The sequence below is a fragment of the Megalobrama amblycephala genome, linkage group LG3, assembly GCF_018812025.1.
Source record: "Megalobrama amblycephala isolate DHTTF-2021 linkage group LG3, ASM1881202v1, whole genome shotgun sequence".
NCBI classification, from domain to species: Eukaryota; Metazoa; Chordata; class Actinopteri; order Cypriniformes; family Xenocyprididae; genus Megalobrama; species Megalobrama amblycephala.
This window is the reverse complement of record NC_063046.1, coordinates 20,048,106-20,071,485: the sequence shown is the minus strand read 5'-3', so window position 1 is coordinate 20,071,485 and position 23,380 is coordinate 20,048,106. Positions and strand designations below refer to the sequence as shown.

The 23,380-nt window shown below is 37.9% G+C and overlaps 1 protein-coding gene across 50 annotated transcripts in view; it reads left to right on the top strand.

The window, feature by feature from the left end:
* Positions 1-23,081, top strand: part of madd (MAP-kinase activating death domain) — a 69,030-nt gene extending 45,949 nt beyond the window's left edge. For 7 of the 50 annotated variants that reach the window (XM_048184529.1, XM_048184525.1, XM_048184521.1 and 4 more), the window contains 20 exons: positions 467-653; positions 768-918; positions 1,254-1,457; positions 2,947-3,003; positions 4,620-4,720; positions 4,834-4,917; positions 5,909-6,067; positions 6,254-6,371; positions 6,903-6,965; positions 7,610-7,730; positions 8,032-8,137; positions 8,784-8,894; positions 9,001-9,108; positions 9,211-9,375; positions 9,522-9,594; positions 11,627-11,733; positions 14,016-14,024; positions 14,888-14,957; positions 17,281-17,327; positions 21,299-23,081. In XM_048184529.1, the coding sequence (XP_048040486.1) occupies positions 467-653; positions 768-918; positions 1,254-1,457; positions 2,947-3,003; positions 4,620-4,720; positions 4,834-4,917; positions 5,909-6,067; positions 6,254-6,371; positions 6,903-6,965; positions 7,610-7,730; positions 8,032-8,137; positions 8,784-8,894; positions 9,001-9,108; positions 9,211-9,375; positions 9,522-9,594; positions 11,627-11,733; positions 14,016-14,024; positions 14,888-14,957; positions 17,281-17,327; positions 21,299-21,412 (2,155 nt within the window). In that variant the 3' untranslated portion in view covers positions 21,413-23,081. The remainder of the gene's footprint in view (positions 1-466; positions 654-767; positions 919-1,253; positions 1,458-2,946; positions 3,004-4,619; positions 4,721-4,833; positions 4,918-5,908; positions 6,068-6,253; positions 6,372-6,902; positions 6,966-7,609; positions 7,731-8,031; positions 8,138-8,783; positions 8,895-9,000; positions 9,109-9,210; positions 9,376-9,521; positions 9,595-11,626; positions 11,734-14,015; positions 14,025-14,887; positions 14,958-17,280; positions 17,328-21,298) is intronic. The other 43 variants (XM_048184522.1, XM_048184541.1, XM_048184536.1 and 40 more) reach the window with 16 other exon arrangements.
* The last annotated feature ends 299 nt before the right edge of the window (positions 23,082-23,380 follow it).

Here is a 23,380-nt window from a genome sequence, read left to right as displayed (position 1 = left end):
TTTTCAGACCATTCTCTGAACCTAGAGATGGTTGTGAAAATCCAAGTAGATCAGCAGTTTCTGAAATACTCAGAACAGCCCATCTGACATGCTCAAAGTGACTTAAATCACCTTTCTTTCCCAGTCTGATGCTCAGTTTGAACTTCAGCAGATCATCTTGACCATGTCTACATGCCTAAATGCTGTCATATGATTGGCTGATTAGATATTTGCATTAACGAGCAGTTGAACAGGTGTACCTAATAAAGTGGCCGGTGAGTGTATGTAAAAATATTACACATAGTTACATAAATGTTAGAAATATACCATTAATTAATAACCTCTGAACAATGAAATTGTTAAAAAATGAATGAAATGAAATACTTTTGTAACCCTTCTGTTTATACTTCTGTTGCCCTCTTTTGAGTGCCTATGAAGTGAATATGTGACTCTTGCTCCATTAAACCTGGTCTTTTATGCTGTTCAGTGAGAACCAGCAGTTTCTTAAGGAGGTGGTCCAGAGCGTGCTCGATGGGCAAGGTGTGGGCTGGCTCAACATGAAGAAGGTACGCCGCCTGCTAGAGAACGAACAGCTGCGCGTCTTTGTGCTCAGTAAACTCAACCGTGCGGTCCAATCAGAGGAAGACGCTCAGCAGGAAGTTATAAGAGATGTGGTGAGTTAGAAATGACGAGTCAAACAACAGTTGATGCTGAGCTAAAGCAAAATTCTAATGTTTTACTTAGATATGTTTTGTTCATTGTATGTTTTTGTGTGCCTATATGAATAGGAGATAAACAGGAAGGTGTACAAAGGCATGCTGGACCTATTGAAGTGCACAGTGTCCAGTTTGGAGCACTCTTACACTAATGCTGGCCTGGGAGGCATGGCCAGTGTCTTCAGTCTGCTAGAGATAGCGCGCACCCACTACCAAACCAAAGGTAACCTTCATTTGAATGTCCAAATTAAAAAAAATTCAAATGTGGTTTCAGCCTGCATTCAGACCAATAGATATATACCAACACAAAGAGTTTCCGCTTTCTAGAAGGTTCTTGTTCCTCTTCTTCACGCCAATGTGCGGCTTGGTGTCAGTCACTCTACAAGCTATTTACATAACCTTGGGTTTCAGCCTCTTTTTCCATACCTGTTTAGAGAAATCACTTGTAACCTACCTTTAAATTTTACTTCTATCCCTTTGTCTCCATGTGTCTTTGCTATTTCTTCTTCTTTCTTTTTCCCCTGCTCTATTTCCTCTGTGCCCGCTTGTGGCTCACAGACCCAGAGAAGCGGAAACGGAGCCCCACAGAGGGGATTAGCAGCCCAGGCAGTAAGGAGAGCCCATCAGGCCGAATGGAGAGCGCCAGGGCGGCAGGCGTGCTCCTGGTACCACGTATACAATTGCCACCACCCTCCTCTGGGAAATCGACACGGCAGTTTGATACACGGAGTCTGAATGAAGAGAATTTTATTGCCTCCATTGGTGTGTAAACCGCAGTGCCCATTGCATGCCTCTCCCCCTCTTCTCGCTGCTTGTTACGTTCCCTGAGCTCTCTGGGGGCCACGTGTCCCTTAGGGCCGCATCCTCTATTTCATTAACTGTCTACACCAACTTTGTGCCGAAACTTAAGAACTACAATGGCTCAAGCTTTCCTTCACCTGTAAATTTAAAATCATTTACTCATCCAAACCTGTATGACATTCTTTCTTCTGCAGAACACAAAAAAAGATATTTTGAAGGTCAGTGGTGTTCAAAACATAGACCCAGTTGGCCTTCAGTGTATGGAAAAAAAACATTAAGACATTTTTAAGACTGTCTACATTTCTGTTCCACAGAAAAAAAAATTGCAATGACTTTAGGGTGAATAAATAACGACATTTTTGAGTGAATTCGTTGAACTCGGTGAATAAATTGTAATATGAGTGATCCTTCCAAAAAACTGTTGTCAAATTCTGCAGTTCTGTAGCTTTTGGAGCCAACACATATTTTAAGGGGGCATTGGTTGGTGTAGACACATTTCTGGAATATTGTGATGGATATGAACCCAATTTATGCAGACAACTTTTGGAATGTTCAGCGTGTGTTTTTTCAAATTCTGTTTGCCAGTCCCGACTCACCTTAAATCCATTAGATGCATGTTAGTGAAAGACTCTATGTAGCCGAGAGTGAAATAGTGGGACGGTGAAGGTCTTGGACTGTACCACTACTCTCTATAAAAGGGTCCTGAGCTGTTGTTTCCCCTGTTAACAGTCCTATGATGAGCCCTAAAGCTAACCTCAGACACCTGGTTACATTTGAAACGCCTGAAGTAGCTTGTGGATTTTTAGGACCAGGCCTCTGATTGGCAGTCATATCTGGGTCTGTGTACAGGGGATCGTCCACCACCCCCTCTCCAAACCCCAACCCTCATAACCTTGCCTTGTCTGTCCTTCGGTAATAATGCACCTGCAATTCTACGGAATGTCTTTGAGACTGCACCCCCTGCTTTTGCAACACCTCATTTCACTCACCAGCTGTGAGGCTGATTTGTCGTTCTCATCTCACGCCTTTTGCACCTGCCAGGCCATCCACCCTCACCTTGGAGAGCCATTGCCCATTATGGATGACAAGAATGGGGAAAGAAAACCAAGGCATGAGGCTGATTTTGTGTGAAATCCATCATTTTGGCTCTTCAGGAACAGGGTTGCAAAGTTTAGGATGTTTTGTAATGGGACCCCTTTTTAGCTTTAAATGATTGGATGGGTTTACATGACATCAGATCCTTCATTTAGCTTGCCTATGGCTTTGTAAACATTGCGAAACATCCTTGTTTTGGAAAATGAGACTTTGCATTTGATCAGTTTTATTTATTTATTGTTTTTATTATTATTTTTCTCTCTAAAAAAAGCTCATCCTCCATATCTGACAATTCAACCGGCTCTCTGATTCTCTCTCTGTCTTTCTCTCCTTGCTTGCAATGCATCTTGGGTAGAATTGTGGAGCAAGCACCAGGATAACAGAAAGCAAAAAGCTTTGGAAAAAGAACAGAGTAAGATCACTTCCCTAAGCACCCAATTAGACTTTCCTTTGCAGAACTGCAAAACAGGGACTATATCCTTCTACCTGCACCAGTCCTTTTCCCTTAAACTACTTTCTATTGTGGGTAGAAACGCAATCTGCCCCCAAATATTCAACTACTTCTCAAAAAGCCCATTTAGACATGTGGCCCAAACATTTTGTCAAGGAATTGCATTTATTTAAAAGGAGCAAGGTACACAGATGCAAAGTTAAAATGACAATCCATCCGAAGTCAATTTTGTGGTATAAAATAAGCCCTGTATACATACAGAATTAGATTACGTTGAAATAAAATCAGTATTTGGGCCAATATTTCTAAGTGTGCAAATCTGACTCTTGACTAGGGATGTGCATTTTGGTTATTTTGACTGCTTGAGTACTTGACAGAAAAAAAAATATAACAGAAGGCCTTTTTTGCAATTGTATCGCATCTTGCTGTTTTTTATCATCTCATGCCACTATTTAAAATAGTTATTTTAAAAATAGTTTGCAAGCCCCTTGGGCTAGAATGTGCTGCTCTTGTGGACTGAAAGTCAAGTCTCGGTGTATAGGTGCCTTCTAATCAAAGCAGTCCGACTGCAAGGTGCCACCTGATATTCTGTTATAACCAGTCACAAAATTTATCATGATTGATCAATGCTGTCACTTCCCAGTACTCAGGTACTCATGCCCATTCCTACGCTTGACTGGTTTGCTCTGTTTTTGACTTGGCAACTTGTTTCTTTAAAGCATTCACCACGATGGAGTAGATTTATCCCACATGTACTTAAACTTTTTTACTTTTAGTTTTTTTTTTTTTTTTTTCATTCTTACCAGGCAGTGTAAATAAATGATAATCAGGTGATTTTATTTTTTAAGTAGATTTGTAGCATTTGTAGTTATTTTTACAATTACGTCTCAGTGACTGTCACTGAACACAAGCATGCATTGTCTTTTGGTTTTCCACCTCATTTTACTTATAGTTACTATACTTTGATGCAAGTATGAGATGTTTTATAAACTACAATCAGGCCAGATTTCATACTTATTTCAGTCGAGTATTGAAAGAGTTTCAAAGACCACATGCATTCTGTTTCACTTTGATAATTTTACAATAGAAGAATTGGAGTTCAGCTTAAGTTTGTTTTTTTTGGTCTTGATGGCTCGTACAACGTAATCAGTTTTAACCAAGTTGGGGTTTGCAAGCGCAATATCGGTTTCTTCATTTAAGAAGCAGTGAGTGCGCTAGTAGCATCTGAAGCTTCCTCCTGTCCGATTGGTTGACTGTGTTTGCCTGCATGTGTGACTGCCTTTGTCTGTGATATCTAGCACTAATGTGTGTGAACTGATCTGGCCCACTGTCAGCTGATCTGCTTCTGTGAGTTTCCCCAATATGACCGCAAGCATTATTTGTTTCTGTCTGTCTGCTCTGCATAGTCTAATGAGTGGCAGCCTGCTGAAATGGCATTATTTCCCTCTGTGAAATCGATAACTTTCATGTCGCTCTGTAGAACAGAGATGGCTTCAGCTCACTGTTAGTCATGTGATGTCCCAGAATGCAGCGCAGAGAGTTAATGGATGGAAGAGCTGATTGTATGTTTTCTACAGGGGCCGATGGAGCAAAACAGCGTCTAGAAGGTGGAGACACTGATGAAAAGAAATCACAGATCAGTGCTGACAGTGGCCTCAGTGTGACGTCTGGCTCACAGGTGTTAACTTTGACCATTTCATTTTATTTTATTTTGAAATAAATACATGGAAATATACCTATGCAAACTGTTTCATGCTATCATTGGCCTGTTTCATCTATGTTCCTCTCCAGAAGAGTGATACAGAGTCACTGGCGAGCTCCGAGCCTCCTGCTCTGACCAGAAGCACCAGTCAGGAATCAGAGGCTAGCACAGTGGTAGGGCACGGCCAATACAGAGACACTGCCACCCTTTCTCTTTGATACACTTCTGTATATCCAAATTATATGTAGTTCTCACAGACAGTTCTGTCTTACATCTTTTACAGTCTTCTTCTTTATTTCTTTATATCTTTCTTGCATTATAGACAAGTTTGTTACTTTCTGTTTGCTTATGGATAGTTCATTCAAAAAATGAAAATTGTCAAAATTTACTTACCTTATTCATTCCAAACTTTGATTTTAGGCAGAATGACCATAAAAGTAGCATGCTTATTCCAAGTGTTTTCTCTGAATAAATTATGTAGGTTTCAGTCTGTTTGTCACACAAAGCTGTTGTGTTGTTTCAAAAGACATGGAATACAGTTCAAGTTTTATTTTATACACTACCACTCCATACCAAGTTTGGGGTCAGTAATTTTTTCTAGTGATTTTTAAAAAAAAATTTTATACTTTTGTTCAGTAAGGATGCATTAATTTGATCAAAAGTGACATGTAACAGATTTCTGTTTCAAATAAATGCTGTTCTTTTGAAATTTCTTTTCATCAAAGAATCAACAAAAATAATTCATGGTTTCCACAAAAATATTAAGCATTACTATTGTTTTCAACATTGATAATCAGCATATTGGAATGATTTCTAATGGATCATGTGACACTAAAGACTGGAGTAATGATGCTGAAAATTCAGCTTTGCACCACAGGAATAAATTACATTTTAAAATATAATAAAATAGAAAACAGTTATTTTAGATTGTAATAATATTTCATAATATTACTGTATTTTTGAATAAAGTCTTGGTGAGCATAAGAGACTTCTTTCAAAAACATTGCAAAAAAATCATACTAACCCCCAAAAAACTTTTAATTTATGTTTTATGTTTTTTTTTTAATTATTATTATTTTTTTTATAATGAACTATCCCTTTAAGAAATCATAAAATCTCTCTTGTTTGCTGTACTTTTGCTGATCTCTGACCTTGGATCTGTAGGTGAGTAACAGCTCAGGTGAGACGTTGGGTGCAGACAGCGACCTGAGCAGCACTGCTGGAGATGGCCAGACAGGAAGACATGCTCAACATCTCAACCTGTCCCGTGGCACACTGTCCGACAGCGAGATTGAGACCAACCCTGCGACCAGCTCTGTGTTTGTGAGTATCTTTTGCATATCCATATCCACTGGCTTAGTTTCAGTCATCCTCACTACGTCTAAACTTTCATTGTTATACTACACACATGTAAGTCAAATTAAAGTTCAAAGGTTGACCAAAATAAATTTGCTGAATAAAAGCATTCATTTCTTACCCCAAGCATTTGAATGGTTGATTCTCATACAGGGCAAGACCCATAAGCTGAAGCCAGGAGTGAGGGGACCTGTTGGTGTTAATAAGGGAGCACCAGCACCGCCTCTTGAGGATGTTAGCATGAGGATCTACCTGTGTGAGGGGCTGCTCGGTAAGAATGAATCTTCCTCCCTTAATTTATTCAGCATTCCTTTCATTCATTTTGTTTGTTCTCGCACTTTTTTTCTTTCCCTTCTTCTTCCATGTCCGTTCTCACTGCTTTAGTAATCAGCTCTGGCGTATTTGTCAATGTCCATGTTAATTCAAAATTTTGAGGTGTTTCCAAAAGTTGTCTCTGTTTGTTTTCCATAACCTTAATGTTTAAAAAAGTTAAAAAATTAAATGTCCACTGCACAGAACAATCCTTTATTACTGTCTAGATTCTGTTTGCAACAGTTTATTCTGTTAACCATGTTTACATACTGACCACTAGAGCTTTGTAAAGTTCTCTGTTAATTTGCTCCAAATAAGTCCTTGTATTAACCAGCTTGTGATGAAGTATTGGTTTGAATATCTCTGACAGCACACAGCTTTGCTTCTAACACTCTGACACTTTCTTTGCCTTCTGCACCGCGGCCTCCTCTTTTTCCCTCCTCTCTCTCTCTCCTTTTTCTTTTTTCTCCTCCCATTTAATGCCACGAAGGGCGAGATAAAAGCTCAGTTTGGGACCAACTGGAGGATGCTGCCATGGAAACCTTTTCTCTGAGTATGGATAAACTCCGACCTTTGACATTTTTGGATGTGTGTATTTTGGGATTGTAGTATTAGACGCTACATGCCTTCCCTCACATCCATACTATGACTGTGTGTTTAAGTCTTGTATGGAGCATGTAGGGTGTTTGTTTGTTTGTTTCCAAGAAATTACAAATATTTGAATGTATTGGTTTGTGCATGGTATTATTTGCATGATTTTATGGTGGTTTTACCTGAATTTTTATAAGAGAATGAAAATACACAAACAAGACAGATCAGATAAGCCAATCTTATTTTGTAATTGAATGTGTTTGTGTGAAACTGAGGGGTGAAAAAAGCTGCTTTAGAGAATGTAAAGGCTGAAACAATAAGCAGATGTATGGAGGCGTGTGTTAACTCAGTGTTAAAATTAATTTTATAAGGACTGATAGCAGGCTTTATTCATTACAGCATGCTGTGCAGTTGCTTTGGCTTTGCTTGAACTATCTTTGTGTTTATTTTTGTAGGGTTTTTAGCGTAATACTCAAATTATTTGTGTTTTATGACTTTATGGTTTTGAACATCTGATGCTTACCTTAATAAATGTACATGTTGGCATGTTGTTGAGTTGAAATACTGTTTTACTCAAGTTAAGAGTAAAATTGTGTGTATGTGTAGGTAAGGAGCGCTCTACTCTGTGGGATCAGATGCAGTTCTGGGAGGATGCCTACCTGGATGCTGTAATGTTGGAACGGGAAGGAATGGGGATGGATCAGGGACCACAAGAAATGATTGACAGGTTAGTGTGTTCTGTAAGTGCCTGTAGAAGATTTCAAGCTGAATCAATCATACAGAATTGTCTGATTTTAGAAGTTTACATACTTTAATGAAAGCACAATGCATACTGGTTGTTCACATGCTTTCATGCAAATTACACCCATCTGACACTGCTCAAAAGTTCCACTCTAGGAAAATGTCAACATGTTGGAATGTTTTGAATGAGCTTTAAGCTTCAAGCCTTTTGGTCATGCTAGGATTCAGATGTAAACTTTGCTGTTGTATTTTGATTTTGATTTTGTGTGCTGTGTGCTGTCTCTCAGATATCTGTCTCTGGGAGATCATGACCGCAAGAGACTGGAGGATGATGAGGACAGACTACTGGCCACTCTCCTGCACAACATGATCGCCTACATGCTTATGATGAAGGTACACACAAACACTCCATTCCTTTACATATATTTAAATCAAAGATATTTTCATAGTGAACAGTTTGAGGTATTAAATTGATTAAATTGGATTAAATTAAATGAATTAAATATATATATAGGATTTTTTTTTTTTTTCAGTAGGATTTGTTTTGTAAAGAACTATTTTTATTCACCAAGGACATATTAATTTTTTATCAAAAGGCACTGTAAAGAAATGTATTATGTTGAAAAAAAATTCAAACAAATGCTGTTCTTTTGAACGTTCTTTTCATCAAAGAATAATGAAGAAAAGTATACGTTTTCCACTAAAATATCAAGCAGCACAACTGTTTTCAACATTGATAATAATAAGAAATGTTGCAGTCATGTCTGTATAATCATGTGATGACTGGAGTAATGGCTGCTGAAAATTTTGCTTTGAATTACAAGAATAAAATACATTTTAAAATATATTAAAATAGAAAAAAGTTATTTTGAATTGTAATAATATTTCACAATATTACTGTTATTACTGTATTTTTGATCAAATAAATGCAGCGTTTATTTGAGCATATGAGACATATTTCAAAAACATGAAATATCTTACTGACCCCAAACTTTTACTCCATGGTGTTTTTTTAACTATTACTGCTCCATTTATCTAGGTCAGTAAAAATGACATCAGGAAGAAGGTACGGCGTCTTATGGGGAAATCTCACATCGGCCTAACACACAGTCAGGAGATCAATGAAGTCCTGGACCGCATTGCACATTTGGTAAGAGCTGGTCAGATGAGGAGTTACAGCTGTTGCATGTAAGCCAGTAGCTGAACATATTATGATCAAGTGATTAGTGATGGACAGATTGTGTGTTTTGTTGCAGAGTGGCCGGGAGCTTTCCATCAGGCCAAGCGGCAGCCGGCACATTAAGAAGCAGACATTTGTTGTACATGCTGGTACTGATACAACTGGTGACATATTTTTCATGGAGGTACGAGTTTTGCGTGTCTACATGCCTCCTTTTTTATTCTAATGAACTTGTCTGTGCAAATGAGCATTCAGTCCATCTTTCCTCTGCCTTGTGTGTGTTTAGGTGTGTGACGACTGCATCGTCTTGCGCAGTAACATTGGCACAGTCTATGAGCGCTGGTGGTATGAGAAGCTCATAAATATGACCTACTGTCCCAAGACCAAAGTGTTGTGTCTGTGGAGGAGGAACGGCCAAGAGACACAGCTTAACAAGTTCTACACCAAGAAGGTGAGATGCTCATCAATGTAAAGGCATACTGTAGTACACATACACTCAGTTTATACTTTTTTTTTTGTATTGTTTCAGTATCGTATCGTCTGTATAATTAAGTCTCACTTTCTCTTTCTGTTTCTTTTTTGTCTGTGTGTGTTAAGTGTCGGGAACTGTACTACTGTGTTAAAGACAGCATGGAGCGTGCTGCTGCACGACAACAAAGCATCAAACCAGGTACATTGTGTGTCTCTGTACACTACACTTCAGACGGTTTGGGGCTGGTAAGATGTTTAAATGTTTTATTGAAAAGGTCTCTTCAATTACATTTATTTTATTAAAAATACAGTAAAACAGTAATATTGTGAATGATTACAATTTGTTACATTACAATTATTACAATAACTGTTTTGTATTTGAATATATTTTAAAATGTAATTTATTCCTGTGATCAAAGCTGAACTTTCAGCATCTACTCCAGTCTTCAGTGTCACATGATCCTTCAAAAATCATTCTAATGTGCTGATTTGCTGCTCAAGAAACATTTATTATTAGCAAATTATTGAAAACAGTTGATAAAAACCTTGATAAAACATTTTCAGGATTCTTTGATGAATAGAAAGTTCAAAAGAACAGCCTTTATTTAAACTAGAAATCTTTTGTAACATTATAAATGTCTTTACTGTTACATTTAATCAATTTAATGTCTTTGTTGAATAAAAAGTATTAAAGGTGCCCTAGAATTAAAAATTGAATTTACCTCGGCATAGTTAAATAACAAGAGTTCAGTACATGGAAATGACATACAGTGAGTCTCAAACACCATTGTTTCCCCCTTCTTATATAAATCTCATTTGTTTAAAAGACCTCCGAAGAACAGGCAAATCTCAACATAACACCGACTGTTACGTAACAGTCGGGATCATTAATATGTACGCCCCCAATATTTGCATATGCCAGCTCATGTTCAAGGCATTACACAAGGGCAGCCAGTATTAACGTCTGGATCTGTGCACAGCTGAATCATCAGACTAGGTAAGCAAGCATGGACAATAGAGAAAAATGGCAGATGGAGCAATAATAACTGACATGATCCATGATAACATGATATTTTTAGTGATATTTATAAACTGTCTTTCTAAAGTTGCGTCCCAAATGACACACTATACACTATGCACTTATACACTATGTACTTGTGCACTATGCACTCATCCATGTAGTGCGTGAATTGTATAAGGTTATTTTGTCATTTAACAACGGAGTCCGATCCTCCCTTCCCCTCCACTACATAATTAAAGCTGCGACATTTGAGTGCACGAAGTGTCCAACATTCTACACTTTGTTTTTTTCCGTTAATTTAGTGCATCATCCGGGTATTTAAAGTGTACTTTTTCTTTTTGGAATTTTCAGTGTGAATGCACTACTCGCACTATTTATACTTAAAAACGTCATAGAATAATGCATAAGTACGCGAATTGGGACGCACCTTAACTGTTTCGTTAGCATGTTGCTAATGTACTGTTAAATGTGGTTAAAGTTACCATCGTTTCTTACTGTATTCACGGAGACAAGATTGTCGTTATTTTCATTATTAAACACTTGCAGTCTGTATAATTCCTAAACACAACTTCATTCTTTATAAATCTCTCCAACAGTGTAGCATTAGCCGTTAGCCACGGAGCACAGCCTCAAACTCATTCAGAATCAAATGTAAACATCCAAATAAATACAATACTCACATAATCCAATGTATGCATGCAGCATGCATGACGAACACTTTGTAAAGATCCATTTTGAGGGTTATATTAGCTGTGTGAACTTTGTTTATGCAATGATAGAGTCGAGAGCTCGGAAGGGGGCGGAGAGCGCGAGCATTTAAAGGGGCCGCAGCCTGAATCGGCGCATTTCTAATTATGCCCCAAAATAGGCAGTTAAAAAATTAATTTAAAAAAATCTATGGGGTATTTTGAGCTGAAACTTCACAGACACATTCAGGGGACACCTTAGACTTATGTTACATCTTGTAAAAAAAACGTTCGATGGCACCTTTTAATTAAAAAAAAAAAAATCTTACTGACCCCAAACATTTGCACTGTAGTGTGTTTGTAGGGTAAATTCAGGTAAAATGCGCCAGTTTTTGACAGTCATCTCAATAAAAGTGGCCTAATTTACCTGAATTCACCCCTTTTGTTTTTTAAATATAAAATCTTATTATTATTCTTTTTTTTTAAGTCTCACAGCTAAGTGCTTTTTCCCCTTATGTGTGTAGGTCCAGAGCTGGGAGGCGAGTTTCCGGTTCAGGACATGAAGACAGGGGAGGGTGGTCTCCTTCAGGTCACGCTGGAAGGCATCAACCTCAAATTTATGCACAGCCAGGTAGGAAGTGTTGCCTTTATCATAACCATGACAAAGTGCTTGCCAAATTCAGCACCAACCCTTCCCCTCATTCTCAATCCATTCATTCCCCTGTTTCTCTCTTCTCTTGTCTGAATTCATCTCATCATCTCTCCATGCCTCTTCTCCTTCCTCTCTTTCTTTCTATTTGTGCCTTCCATCCTCTGAGAAGTTTTTTGGAACAACTCACAAAGTAATTACAATATGTGCTAAATAATTAAATAAACAGTCAAATCTAAACTCTAAACTCTCATTTTAAAAATGTCTGGAAGCGTTGTTCCTGAAGAATCTCTAAGAGGAATAGCTGTTGTCGTTGTTGTTTGGCTTTATTTGCTGGATGTTTGTTTTTGGTTTGCTTAATCACAAGCAGAGATTTACTTTTTCAAATGTCAGAACATTCCACCCGCTGTGTGTGTTAGTATGTGTTAATGGTCACGGCGCCCAGCTCTGGTCCTTACGGTTTGTGAGTGTTGGTGTGCTGTCGGTTTGTTGTGGTGTGCCAGAGGTAAGACGTAGAACCTTGTGCAAAACATATTCAAAGCAGTAATGTACAAAATACATTGCTGGGGAGGTTTAAAGGATACATTTCTTATTTACAACCACTTTAGGGAGGTTTAGTTGTATACTTAACTAAGTATATAAAAATATTCTTTAAATTGGTTCTAATGGGAGACAATCAGGTAATAGTTCTTAATAAACCTGATTTTATAGATGCTACTTTAAATGTTATTAAGACCATATGGCCGCCTTCTGTGACCTAATAGCGCTTTTCCACTGCATGTTACGGCTCACTTTTTGGCACTTTTCCACTGCATGGTATAGCTCGATACAACACGGTAAACAGTACCACCTCGGTTGAGGTTCCAAGTGTGCCGTACCGATACTAAATGTGACATGTAAACACTGCAGATCACCGATTGGTCAGAGAGAATCATCACTACCAGCGTCATTGGGTTTGAAACACGAGACATCAAACCTGCTAGATTTATACGGTCAGTAACAGCCACCGCAGTTTAATTTGTTCGCGCAACTTTTTATAAACAACTTGCTTTAATCGACCATCGCATGCAACTTAAAAAAAGAAATGACTGTATTGTGGTCAGTAGATGAGGTGCAGACTTATTGGTAGCTGAGCAGCGGATCCACGGCAGTAGAGGTGGCACAACTATAACAATCAGTCTATAATCCCACTCATTTTGAAGCGGTACTAAACTGCAGTGGAAAAGCAAGCCGAGTCAAACTACACAGTGGAAAAGCGCCATAATACAGCTGTTCTGGGTCAATTAACCTGGTCGAAGAGGAAAACTGATGTGCGTTGAACGTATTTCTAGAAAACAAATGTTTTCTTTTTGATTATCCCATTAATGAACTCCCTCAAGGCGAAAAGCAGTAGTTATGTAACACTGATACTCTGGAAAAGACTGGAATGATTAGCAAACAATGCAAACCTTAAATAAGTACTTTATTTTTGTTCTTACTAACATATTCTTTATTTATTTTTTATTTTTTTGCTGGGGTCTTCCTAGGTCATAGTCTTCAGTTGCTGAAATGACCTAGAGGGATATTTCTCCAAAAAATGAAAATTCTGTCATCATTTTCTCACCCTCATATCATTCCTAACCTGTATGACTTACTTTCTTCTGTGCTACATGAAAGAAGATAATTTGAAGAATGTTGTTAACCTAACAGTTTTGGTTCCCATCGACTTCCATTGTATTTTTTTGTCCATACAATGGAAGTCAATGGAAACCCAAACAGTTTTTTGTATGTTCTACAGATTTGGAACGATATGTGGGTGAGTAAATGATAATAGATAATTTTTTGTCTGAACTATCCCTTTAATATATCGTGATCATATATAGGTGCCTCTCTGTGGTCACCAGTCAGTTACTTGATTACAGAGTGTTGACAAGAGTTCAGCATTGTTTAACAAAATCATCTATGTAGTGTAGTTGTGTGTGTTGTAATGGTTTTGGCACTATTCTGTTTTGGCTGTAGGCATGTGTGAGGGAGCTGGTCTTCGTTGCTGGTGGAGGAGGCATGGAGGGTAATGGGGTGGGAATACATCAGGGCTTCAAAACTAATGTAAACATAATGGCAGATATTAACAGTTAATGTAAGAAGACTTTGTTCTTTCTGGATGGAATCGGCGGTTGTAGTTTAATCCTGTAAGAGTGGGCTCGTAGCACCAGAGGGTGTTTTGTGCTCTTTTTGTCCAATAATAATCCAAACCGTTTCTCTCCCATGCTCTCTCCCCCTGCAAGGAGCGGAAGGTACACAACCTCTGCAGTCTTTGCTTTTTAGCATAACATTGTCATTTACTTTTTCTTTCCTTTCCTTGTTCTGTAGCTTTTCTGGCAGACGTCACTTTTGTGTGCTTATTTTTTTTTTAATGTCTTTTGTATTATTTTCTCTCTCTCTCTTTCTCTCTCTTTTTTTTTTTTGGTTCCTTTTTGGTCTGTGTGTCTGTCTGTCTATTTTTTTTTTTTTTTTCTGATGATGGAATTTTCCATGGATGTCTTTGCATGGGCCCTTTCAGCACATAGGGGGATAAGTGCCTTGATTCCGTTCCCACATTTGGTGCAAATGTTCACATCTGCAGGTTCATATTAGCTCTTTAGTCTTTAGTGCTTCAAAAATACATCTGTTATACAAGTCTCCAGTGCCTTAAGAACACGTCATACTGAATAGTGTAGACAGGGATTGTAATACACAGTGATTCTCTTTAAAGTGAGACTCTCTTAAGACTTAGGGTGTTGACTTGATTTAATTTAATACAATTTCAAAATTACAAAATATATATTTATCTGAGTTTATTTTTACTCTTTAGAACATGAAGACCCATAATGTTGCTCAGGTGTTGAAACTTTCACAACACTCCATTTGCGTCACTGGCCCATGTAATCCTGTCAACATGGAAATTTCTCTTTCTGTGCAGTCATATTTTATTTCTGATAGCTTTTCAACAGCTTGCTTATCATGTTCTTTCTCCGTTTCTCCCTAGTTTACAGTTACTAACTGTCCAGATTGTCATCTCTTCAAAAAATACTTTTTTTTTGGTTTTCTCACAAGTGTGTGATTGAGTTGGTAACAGTGTGTCCTGTTGTTTTTTTGTTTGTTTTTTGTTTGTTTTTAGGTTTTCATAGAGCTGAGTCACATTAAAAAGTGCAATACAGTGAAAGGAGTCTTTGTCCTGGAGGAGTTTGGTAATTACCCCCATTTTGATTCTAGGCCTGTACGCGACACAGCAGTAACTCAGTCACATGCAGAGCAGAGATGTGATCACGTTCAGTACTCTTAGATGTGGCGGTCAGAATGACATGTATGAGCTTCAGGAGCAGAAGTTATATACGTATGAGACAGAAATAGGACTGTAGTTTTTAGATGTTGCTTCATTAATGCACAGTCTGGGGATGAGATGTTATATAAAATGTAAAACCTAAAAGGAGCAAGATCCCATCAGCCTACAGAATCCTGTCCCCCTTGGACCTAAAGCCATTTCATTGGCTGAAACATCTTTTTTTATGGGCACTCTATTCATGCCTAATTAGTAAAAATGATACATCATTTTATGGTGTATAAATTCAAATCAATCGTGAATATATGTTCATTAATGTCTCAATTACATATAGGGATGCACACTATACCAGTACCATATCTGTTATTAATATTATATAATAATATTATTTGTTATTATTATTATTATTTATTGGTCAGTTATTGTGTATTTAATTGTGCTTGTTCATTTCCTCTTTTTCATAGTCTACATGATAATGTAGTGATCCCTACATTCACTAGCAATTAAAATGATTGATTTTAATTTTTAGTGTTGAATTTTCATTTATTTGAACAAATACTATACAGTTTTAATAACATCTAGTTATCGGTTATAACAAAATAAGCATCACTATCTGTCAAAATATCATTAAAGGATTAGTCCACTTTCAAATAAAATGTTCCTGATAATTTACTCACCCCAATGTTATCCAAGATGTTCATGTCTTTCTTTCGTCAGTTGAAAAGAAATTAAGGTTTTTGATGAAAACATTCCAGGATTTTTCTACTTATAGTGGACTTGAAATGGTTGAAGGTCAAAATTTCAGTTTCAGTGCAGCTTCAAATAGCTTTAAACGATACCAGACGAGGAATAAGGGTCTTATCTAGCGAATCATTTAAAGCCATTTGAAGCTGCACTGAAACTGTAATTTTGACCTTCAACCGTTTGGAGGTCATTGAAGTCCACTATAAGGAGAATAATTCAAAAACCTTAATTTCTTTTCGACTGCTGAAAGAAAGACATGAACATCTCGGATGACAAGGGGGTGAGTGAATTATCAGGAAAATTTAATTTGAAAGTGGACTAATCCTTTAAGCATGGGTAAATCCCAATGTATTATTCACATATAATTCTGTATAACCAAAGCTAAGAACATTTTCCTTTCTTTGTTTTTGCATCTTCAGTGCATCTTCCGTTAGCAAGCTAATAGCTTAGCCTAGCGCTAACCTGTTAACAAATGCCCTTTTTATCAGCTAAAACAAGATATCAATCGATGAATTAATCGATCAGCTCAGTTTTAGATTGCAGCCGTTTCCTCTGATGCATCTTTTGGAGAATGAGTATAAGAATGGAGAATGTTGGTCATAGTCTTCAGAATAGAAGTCTTTAGATAATAACTAAACCGTGCAAAGGTTGTTTAACTGGTTCTTTTGGACATCTATATTATGAAGGGAGTCACCAGTAGTCATAAGAGTCGGCTCTAGACTGGGTTAGTGCTGTGTCTTTGTGCTTCCTTTTTGTAATCCGCCCCTCATCTTTGCTGCTATGAAAACCTTCATTCTCCAGCAGGTAAAGTGCTGTCACCTTTATCTTTTCTTCTTCTCTTCCCTACCCTGTCCTTCTCATTTAACTCGACATCAGTCATCATCTCTCATACACCCTCTTTCACCACTAATGGCTGTCGACTCTTCATCTGCACTGCACTGCCTTCATGTCAGATGTCGCTTATCCTAAAGTCGAGTTCATACACTCATGCCTGTAGTACAAGTCATTCCAGTGATGGAAAAACCCAGCAGACCCCGGATTTCCTTCCAACTTTAACTTGCGATGAAATTCCCTCTCTCTCTCTCTCTCTCTCTCTCTCTCTCTCTCTCTCTCTCTCTGATTTCTCCATCTTTCTTTCTCCTCCTCTTGAGCCTGCCTTGATTCATTTTCCCATTGCATAAGAGTTTCTCAACCTTGTGGGAAATGTCTACTGATGATAAATCCTGTTCAGTCATATGAACTCTATGAGTGCTGCTCTTCTGCTGCAATATTCAGGGCTCTCTTGTTCTGAAATGTGACAGGGCCAGATATAGATTATTAATATTCATTTGTCATGGGCCGTATGTATGCCTCCCCTCTTCTCTCTCTCTTTCTTTTTCTATCAAACTTACTTTCTCTCTGTTTCCGCCCCTTGCCCTTGAATATTTCACATTTGTTATTCCACTGCTGTTGAACTTTTTATTTTGTGTCTTGCACGGGATTTGCAGTTCCTGAAACTAAAGAAGTGGTGATCCATAAGTACAAGACTCCTATGGTAAGATTTGATTTCAGTATTCATACAATACTATACACAGTAGGGCTGGGTATCCATACAGATTTTCAGAGTCAATATGATTGACAAGCTCTTAATTTAATTCCAACATAAATTTTGGCTTGCATAGCAAACTAAAAGCTATTTGTGACCCGTGCTGGCAAAATGTCGCAATGAGCAAATTTTCAAAAATGAGTTATTGTTATTTTCTATTAAAAAACCTTCAAAATGGTGTATGATTTGTTGGAATTTAACAATGAGCTACACCAAAGTCCCTTTAAGACTAGTCATTTCATTCGGCGGCCATCTTTGAAACGCCTCTCGGGCATCCTGGGCATCATGCAGCTCCTATCTCTTTGAATGGGGAAACATCAAATTCTCCAAAACTGTTCGCCAACCTTACGATTAAATTTCATATTTGAAATCACCAATGAAATCTAACAACATCCGGCTCATAAATTTAGTTTCTAAACGCTCGAATCATGACAAAAGAAACTGTATTTTTCAGGCTGGATCAAGCTAATGCGCATACGCAGACCTAAATGCGCGTCTCTTCGGAGGCGCGCGTCTGACTGTTTCTATAGACCTTATGTAGCCCCGCCCCTTTTCTGCGTTGCGCTCGTTGTCTTTTGACTTCCGGTTTGTATTTACACAGCGATATTACATTTATGAATGAACTGCTCGTTTTAAAATCTTCACGATATACTGACATTTGTTAAGACATCTGTTTTGAACATAACAATGCTCGTGATAACTTTCATTAACTCTACAACAAGTAAATCCACTTAACCAACTAATTATTCTTTGACAGATATGCCATAGAAATGTACAGAGCTACCGCAAAACGGAAGTTCAAAGACAATTTTATAAAGATGGCGGCGCGCTTGTTTCTCTGGTAAATAAGGTCTATAGAAACCGGTGATTCTAATGGCCGCTGAAGTGATGCGATGACTTTACCAGTCGGCGATTGGCTCTTATTTAGAAGGCGGGACTTATTCCGCCATATTGCGCGTTACACTTTCTCCCATTCAAAACAATACGAGTGACACGTCTTGTGTTATTCTATAGTCTTTGGCCACACCTGTTTTGAAGTTGATCGAGTCAACAAAGTCAATTTTGAGAAAAATTGAGTTACATTTTTCTGAAGGTTCTAAAACAAAATCCCTGGTAATAAAACCAAATTTGGCACAAACCAAGTCTAAACCCATAATTATATGAAAAATATATATTCAACTTTTTTTCATAATTCCCCAATTGTTTGATTAACATTATTAAAACAGACAACCTATATATTAAGACCTACTGTATCACACGGATGTAATATAATGTTACACATTAGATGTTTTTCCCCAACAGCTAACCAAACGTTCATTTAAGACATAACAGATAATGTTTGCGTGAATACTCGCCAAGACAGATCATTTGAAATACTGTAATTCTGTGTATATGTGTATGTATCGGGGTCTGAGGCGTCTTTGTATGTACGTTTTGTTTATCAGCATGAGTTTGAAAATCACAGTTGGTTCAGAGCCATCGAGAATTCGCTATGAATATTCACAAAGTTGGAATACTGCGCTTTAAATTACAACGATACCAAACTTTTGCTGAGAGGAAGTGCCAGTCGTCCAGAAACGAGCAGAGAAATACGGCATTTAAAGGAGGGTGCACACTGCGATTTTGGCCATGATTTGGTCGTCTGAGACAAATTTTGAGAATCCTGAAAGGTTCCTATAATCCTAGGCAAAAATCTGTAGTCTTTGATCGCTAATTTGACATGTTCACAGACAGACGATTAATGACCAAAGCAATGAAATTTCACCTCTGACGATATTCTGGCAGTGTCAGAAGATTTGGCGCACAGTCCTGCAGTGTGACTTCTCTTACCACAAACGTCAAATTGTCTTCATTTTTCAGGACAAGCCGTAATCAAAATTTACGCTAGAGATTTCTTTGTTAGCCACCATTTCAGTCCCGCGTGTAATGCAGCTCACTGTCACCGAATGTGTGTGGGTTGATGATGTAAAACTCAGGACAAGTTTTCAAGCACGCGTCCGTTTTTAACAGTCTGACATATAGGACAGCTGAGATCCCACAGTGTGACATGAGGATCATGTTCGTACAGTCTGACAAGCAACAGTCGTAAAGGACTATTATAAATCGCACAGCGTGTGCCCGGCTTTACATGGTCAAAGGAAAGGTACTCTTCTCAGAAAACATACAAATAAAGATACTTTTAGATGTGTAATTGCTATTTGGAGCATTGGGATCACTAGACAAGACAATGAACTAATTTTTGTGAAAACCTAAATTTGTCACTTTTTTTGACTGTTGCTCAAAATTAGTCTGTGTGCATTCAGACTCATTTTGCTAGCACAGGTCACATTTAATGTTACAAGAACCTTCTACTTTGATACTGATTCAAATGGCAACTCTGTATTATTCAAATGATAAAAAAATATATATATTTTTGAATGATTCATTAATAAGTCAAGCTCATAACAGTAATTTTTCACAAGTAGTCGTCACCTTTATATAGCCCTTAAAGGGATAGTTCACCCAAAAATGAAAATTTGATGTTTATCTGCTTACCCCCAGCGCATCCAAGATGTAGGTGTCTTTGTTTCTTCAGTAGAACACAAATGATGATTTTTAACTCCAACCGTTGCGGTCTGTCAGTCAAATAATGCTAGTGGATGAGAACTTCTTCTATAAGAGTAAATAAAACTTGCATAGACAAGTCCAAATTAAACCCTGCGGCTCGTGACGACACATTGATGTCCAAAGACACGAAACGATCGGTTTGTGCGATAAACCGAACAGTATTTATATCATTTTTTAACTCTAATACACCACTATGTCCAACCGCATTCAGCATTCGCTTAGTGAGGTCTGATCGTGCTCTGACAGCGGCAGTGATGTCTCGCGCATATACTTCAATGAGAGCGAGACATCACTGCCGCTGTCAGAGCGCGATCAGACCTTACTAACGAGTGCTGAACGCAGTTGGACATAGTGGTGTATTAGAGTTAAAAAATGATATAGATACTGTTCGGTTTATCGCACAAACCGATCGTTTCGTGTCTTAGGACATCAATGTGTCGTCACGAGCCGCAGGGTTTAATTTGGATTTGTCTGTGCAAGTTTTATTTACTCTTATAGTAGAAGTTCCCATCCACTCGCATTATTTGACTGACAGACCGCAACGGTTGGAGTTAAAAATCATCATTTGTGTTCTACTGAAGAAACAAAGTCACCTACATCTTGGATGCGCTGGGGGTAAGCAGATAAACATCAAATTTTCATTTTTGGGTGAACTATCCCTTTAATAGAGTATAGATTGTTTCAAAGCATCTTCACAATGATTAACAGGGTAATAACAAACAATGATGCAAACTTCTTCAAATACAATATGAGAAAAATTGAAATTCTGCTCTAAAACTGCTCTACAGAAGACAGAAGTGTCATCATTTTTCAGTTCAAGTTAATTCAGTGTTGAACAAGTTTAATTCAGCTATAAGCAGTTGTGTTGTTATTCAGCTCAGTTCAGTTCAATGTTGATTCAGTTCAATGTTGACAAATTCGTCAATTATGAAGCAAAGTCAAATCAGCTATAAAGCAGCTCTGGTGTCATTATCCAGCTCAATTCAGTTCAAGTTTTGTTCTCCAATAGTGTCAGTGCAGTCAAATCAATAATATTACTGATTATAGTGTCTGTTAAACCCCAGCTATGCAAGCTAATGGCGACAGTGGTAAGGAACCCAAAAACAAGTGCCTGCCTGGTTTCTCTCTATTTCTCACTTGTAGAAATACACTGGTCCACCTGAATGTTTTTTGCTTTGAAGAAAAAACAACATTCTTGGGATTTTAAGAATTTATATTGAGATAACCAGGAAATCAGTATTTTTGCCCAGCCCTACAATATGATATACTTTTTTTCACACAAATAACTCTGTCAACTCTTTTGTCTCAAACAGGCACATCAGATCTGTTACTCGGTGCTCTGCCTCTTCTCCTACATGGCGGCGGTCAAAGGGAAAGAGTCAGAGGGCAAGCCCAAGATGCTGTCCCCTCGTCCACTACCGAGCTAGCACACTTCTCTCCTACGTTTACTTCAGCCCGCTCCTGAACTCCCTGCAATACTGCTGTTCAGTACAAGCTGACACTCCTGCAAAGCTCCTTTTAAAGACCTTTGCTCCTGTACCAATCCACATGTAGATGTATTTGCATAGACAACACATTTGTCCTAAAAGAAACGAGCCATTCATATAATATCTTATCATGTACCCGATACAATATTCGAGTCCGACACTAAAATGCTGGTATTTCGTTCTCATAGTATTGACCAACCAGAACAAGAACAGACTTTGACTACTATTGGTTGGCGTCCTCACATTTCTACACTTTTATTTATTGCAATCGGAGGCATTGGTTGCATGCAGATCCCATGCGAGTTGCCACTGGCATGCAGAGACCAGGCAAACGCCTTTCTTCTCTTCAACCCCCTCTGATATCAATCAACAGGCTGTGTATTTAATATTTATGTGCTAAGTCGTACTGTAAATTCCAGTCTGTTCTGTCTGTGGTGGGTGAAATGTTCAAGTCTTTGCAATCTTGCGCTGCCACGTATGAGGGGTTTGCCTTAGCCGTCCGCGACGGAGCAGCTGTCCCATTCGTAAATGTTCCTTTCACCCTCCTCCACCTGCTGTAAGTGGTCTAAGGTCTGTGTATCTCTTTAGCTCTGCCACGTGAGGCTCAAACTACTGTGCTATTTCTGCTGTAAAGTTCCCTGTCTGTGAACTGCTGTTAAATTGCATGTCACTTGAAAATGATTAATATTTAAAAAAAAAAAAAAAAAGGAAGAAATCTGTACATCTCTGAAGCAATGCTGAGAAAAAGCAACGAAAATGTTAATGAAAAACTGTAGTTTGTTTTCTAGATGTGCAATACTATAACTAGTGGGTACCAAGAACAAGTCCAGTCATGTCCTCAGAGTTCATCCACTGTCCTCCAGTGTTCATAACGAGGAGACGGGCATCGCTTCTATGTTTTCTGTTTGTTGTCGTTTTTTGACACGGCAATCAAAAAGGCATTATTGATCTAGAAGCCAGCTGCATTTGGAGATTGTTTGAAAAAAAATGTTGGTGAAAAGTCTTGTCCAAATTGTCCTGTTTAAAGTGTCCTCTTCCTGCTTGTGTGTGTGTCTGTGTGATTATGTGTTTGTGTGTTAGAAACACAGATGGCAAAGAGAGTATGTCTGTTCATGGAGGTGCAGATTTTCTCAGATCATCTCTTCTTGACTACTAGATTGGGCAGTGCAGCTGTCACATTTACATATTTTAATATTCTTTTATGTCTTGCTCACACTTTTAATAATTTACATGTATGAATGTACACATGAAAAAGCTGTTGTTTTGCATCACCATTCAATTCTGTTGTTGTATGCAGACGGTAAATGGACTTGAAAAGCCCACTCATTATTGGTTTAGAGATGTAAATAGCACAAAACTGATTTCCCAGAGTCCAAGTGTCCCAAAGCGGATGTTTTGAGTTGGACGGTCTTATCAGGTCTGTTGTTTGAAAATGTGAGAGAGATACAGTTGCACATTATTTGGGCTTTCATTTTAGTCTGTGTATTGTTTAGAACAAGAGGGAAAGGAAAGAACAGAGACATGGATGTAAATATATTTCAGCATTTAAAAATATTTATAGAACCTGTACAGCTTTGGCAATATGAAAATAAAATATGTCCAACCCAAATCTGTTGCTGTAGGTAATCTTACTATGTGAATTACAGTTTTTATACAACCATCAGCAGCGTCACATACTAACTTTTTTTATATATATAAATACTCCTAGAATTGATTTTTAGGAGCGCTTACATTTTTTTCTTTAACCATATAAAATCTATTTAGCTTCTTTTATTTCTATGTCAAATACTTCAATCGACTAACAAGAAAATCAACATCAAACACAAATGTAGTTATCATATAATAAATACTGATAGAATCATAATTTAATCACCGTTTTACAGTTTGGAGTTCAGCTTCAGCAGTGTT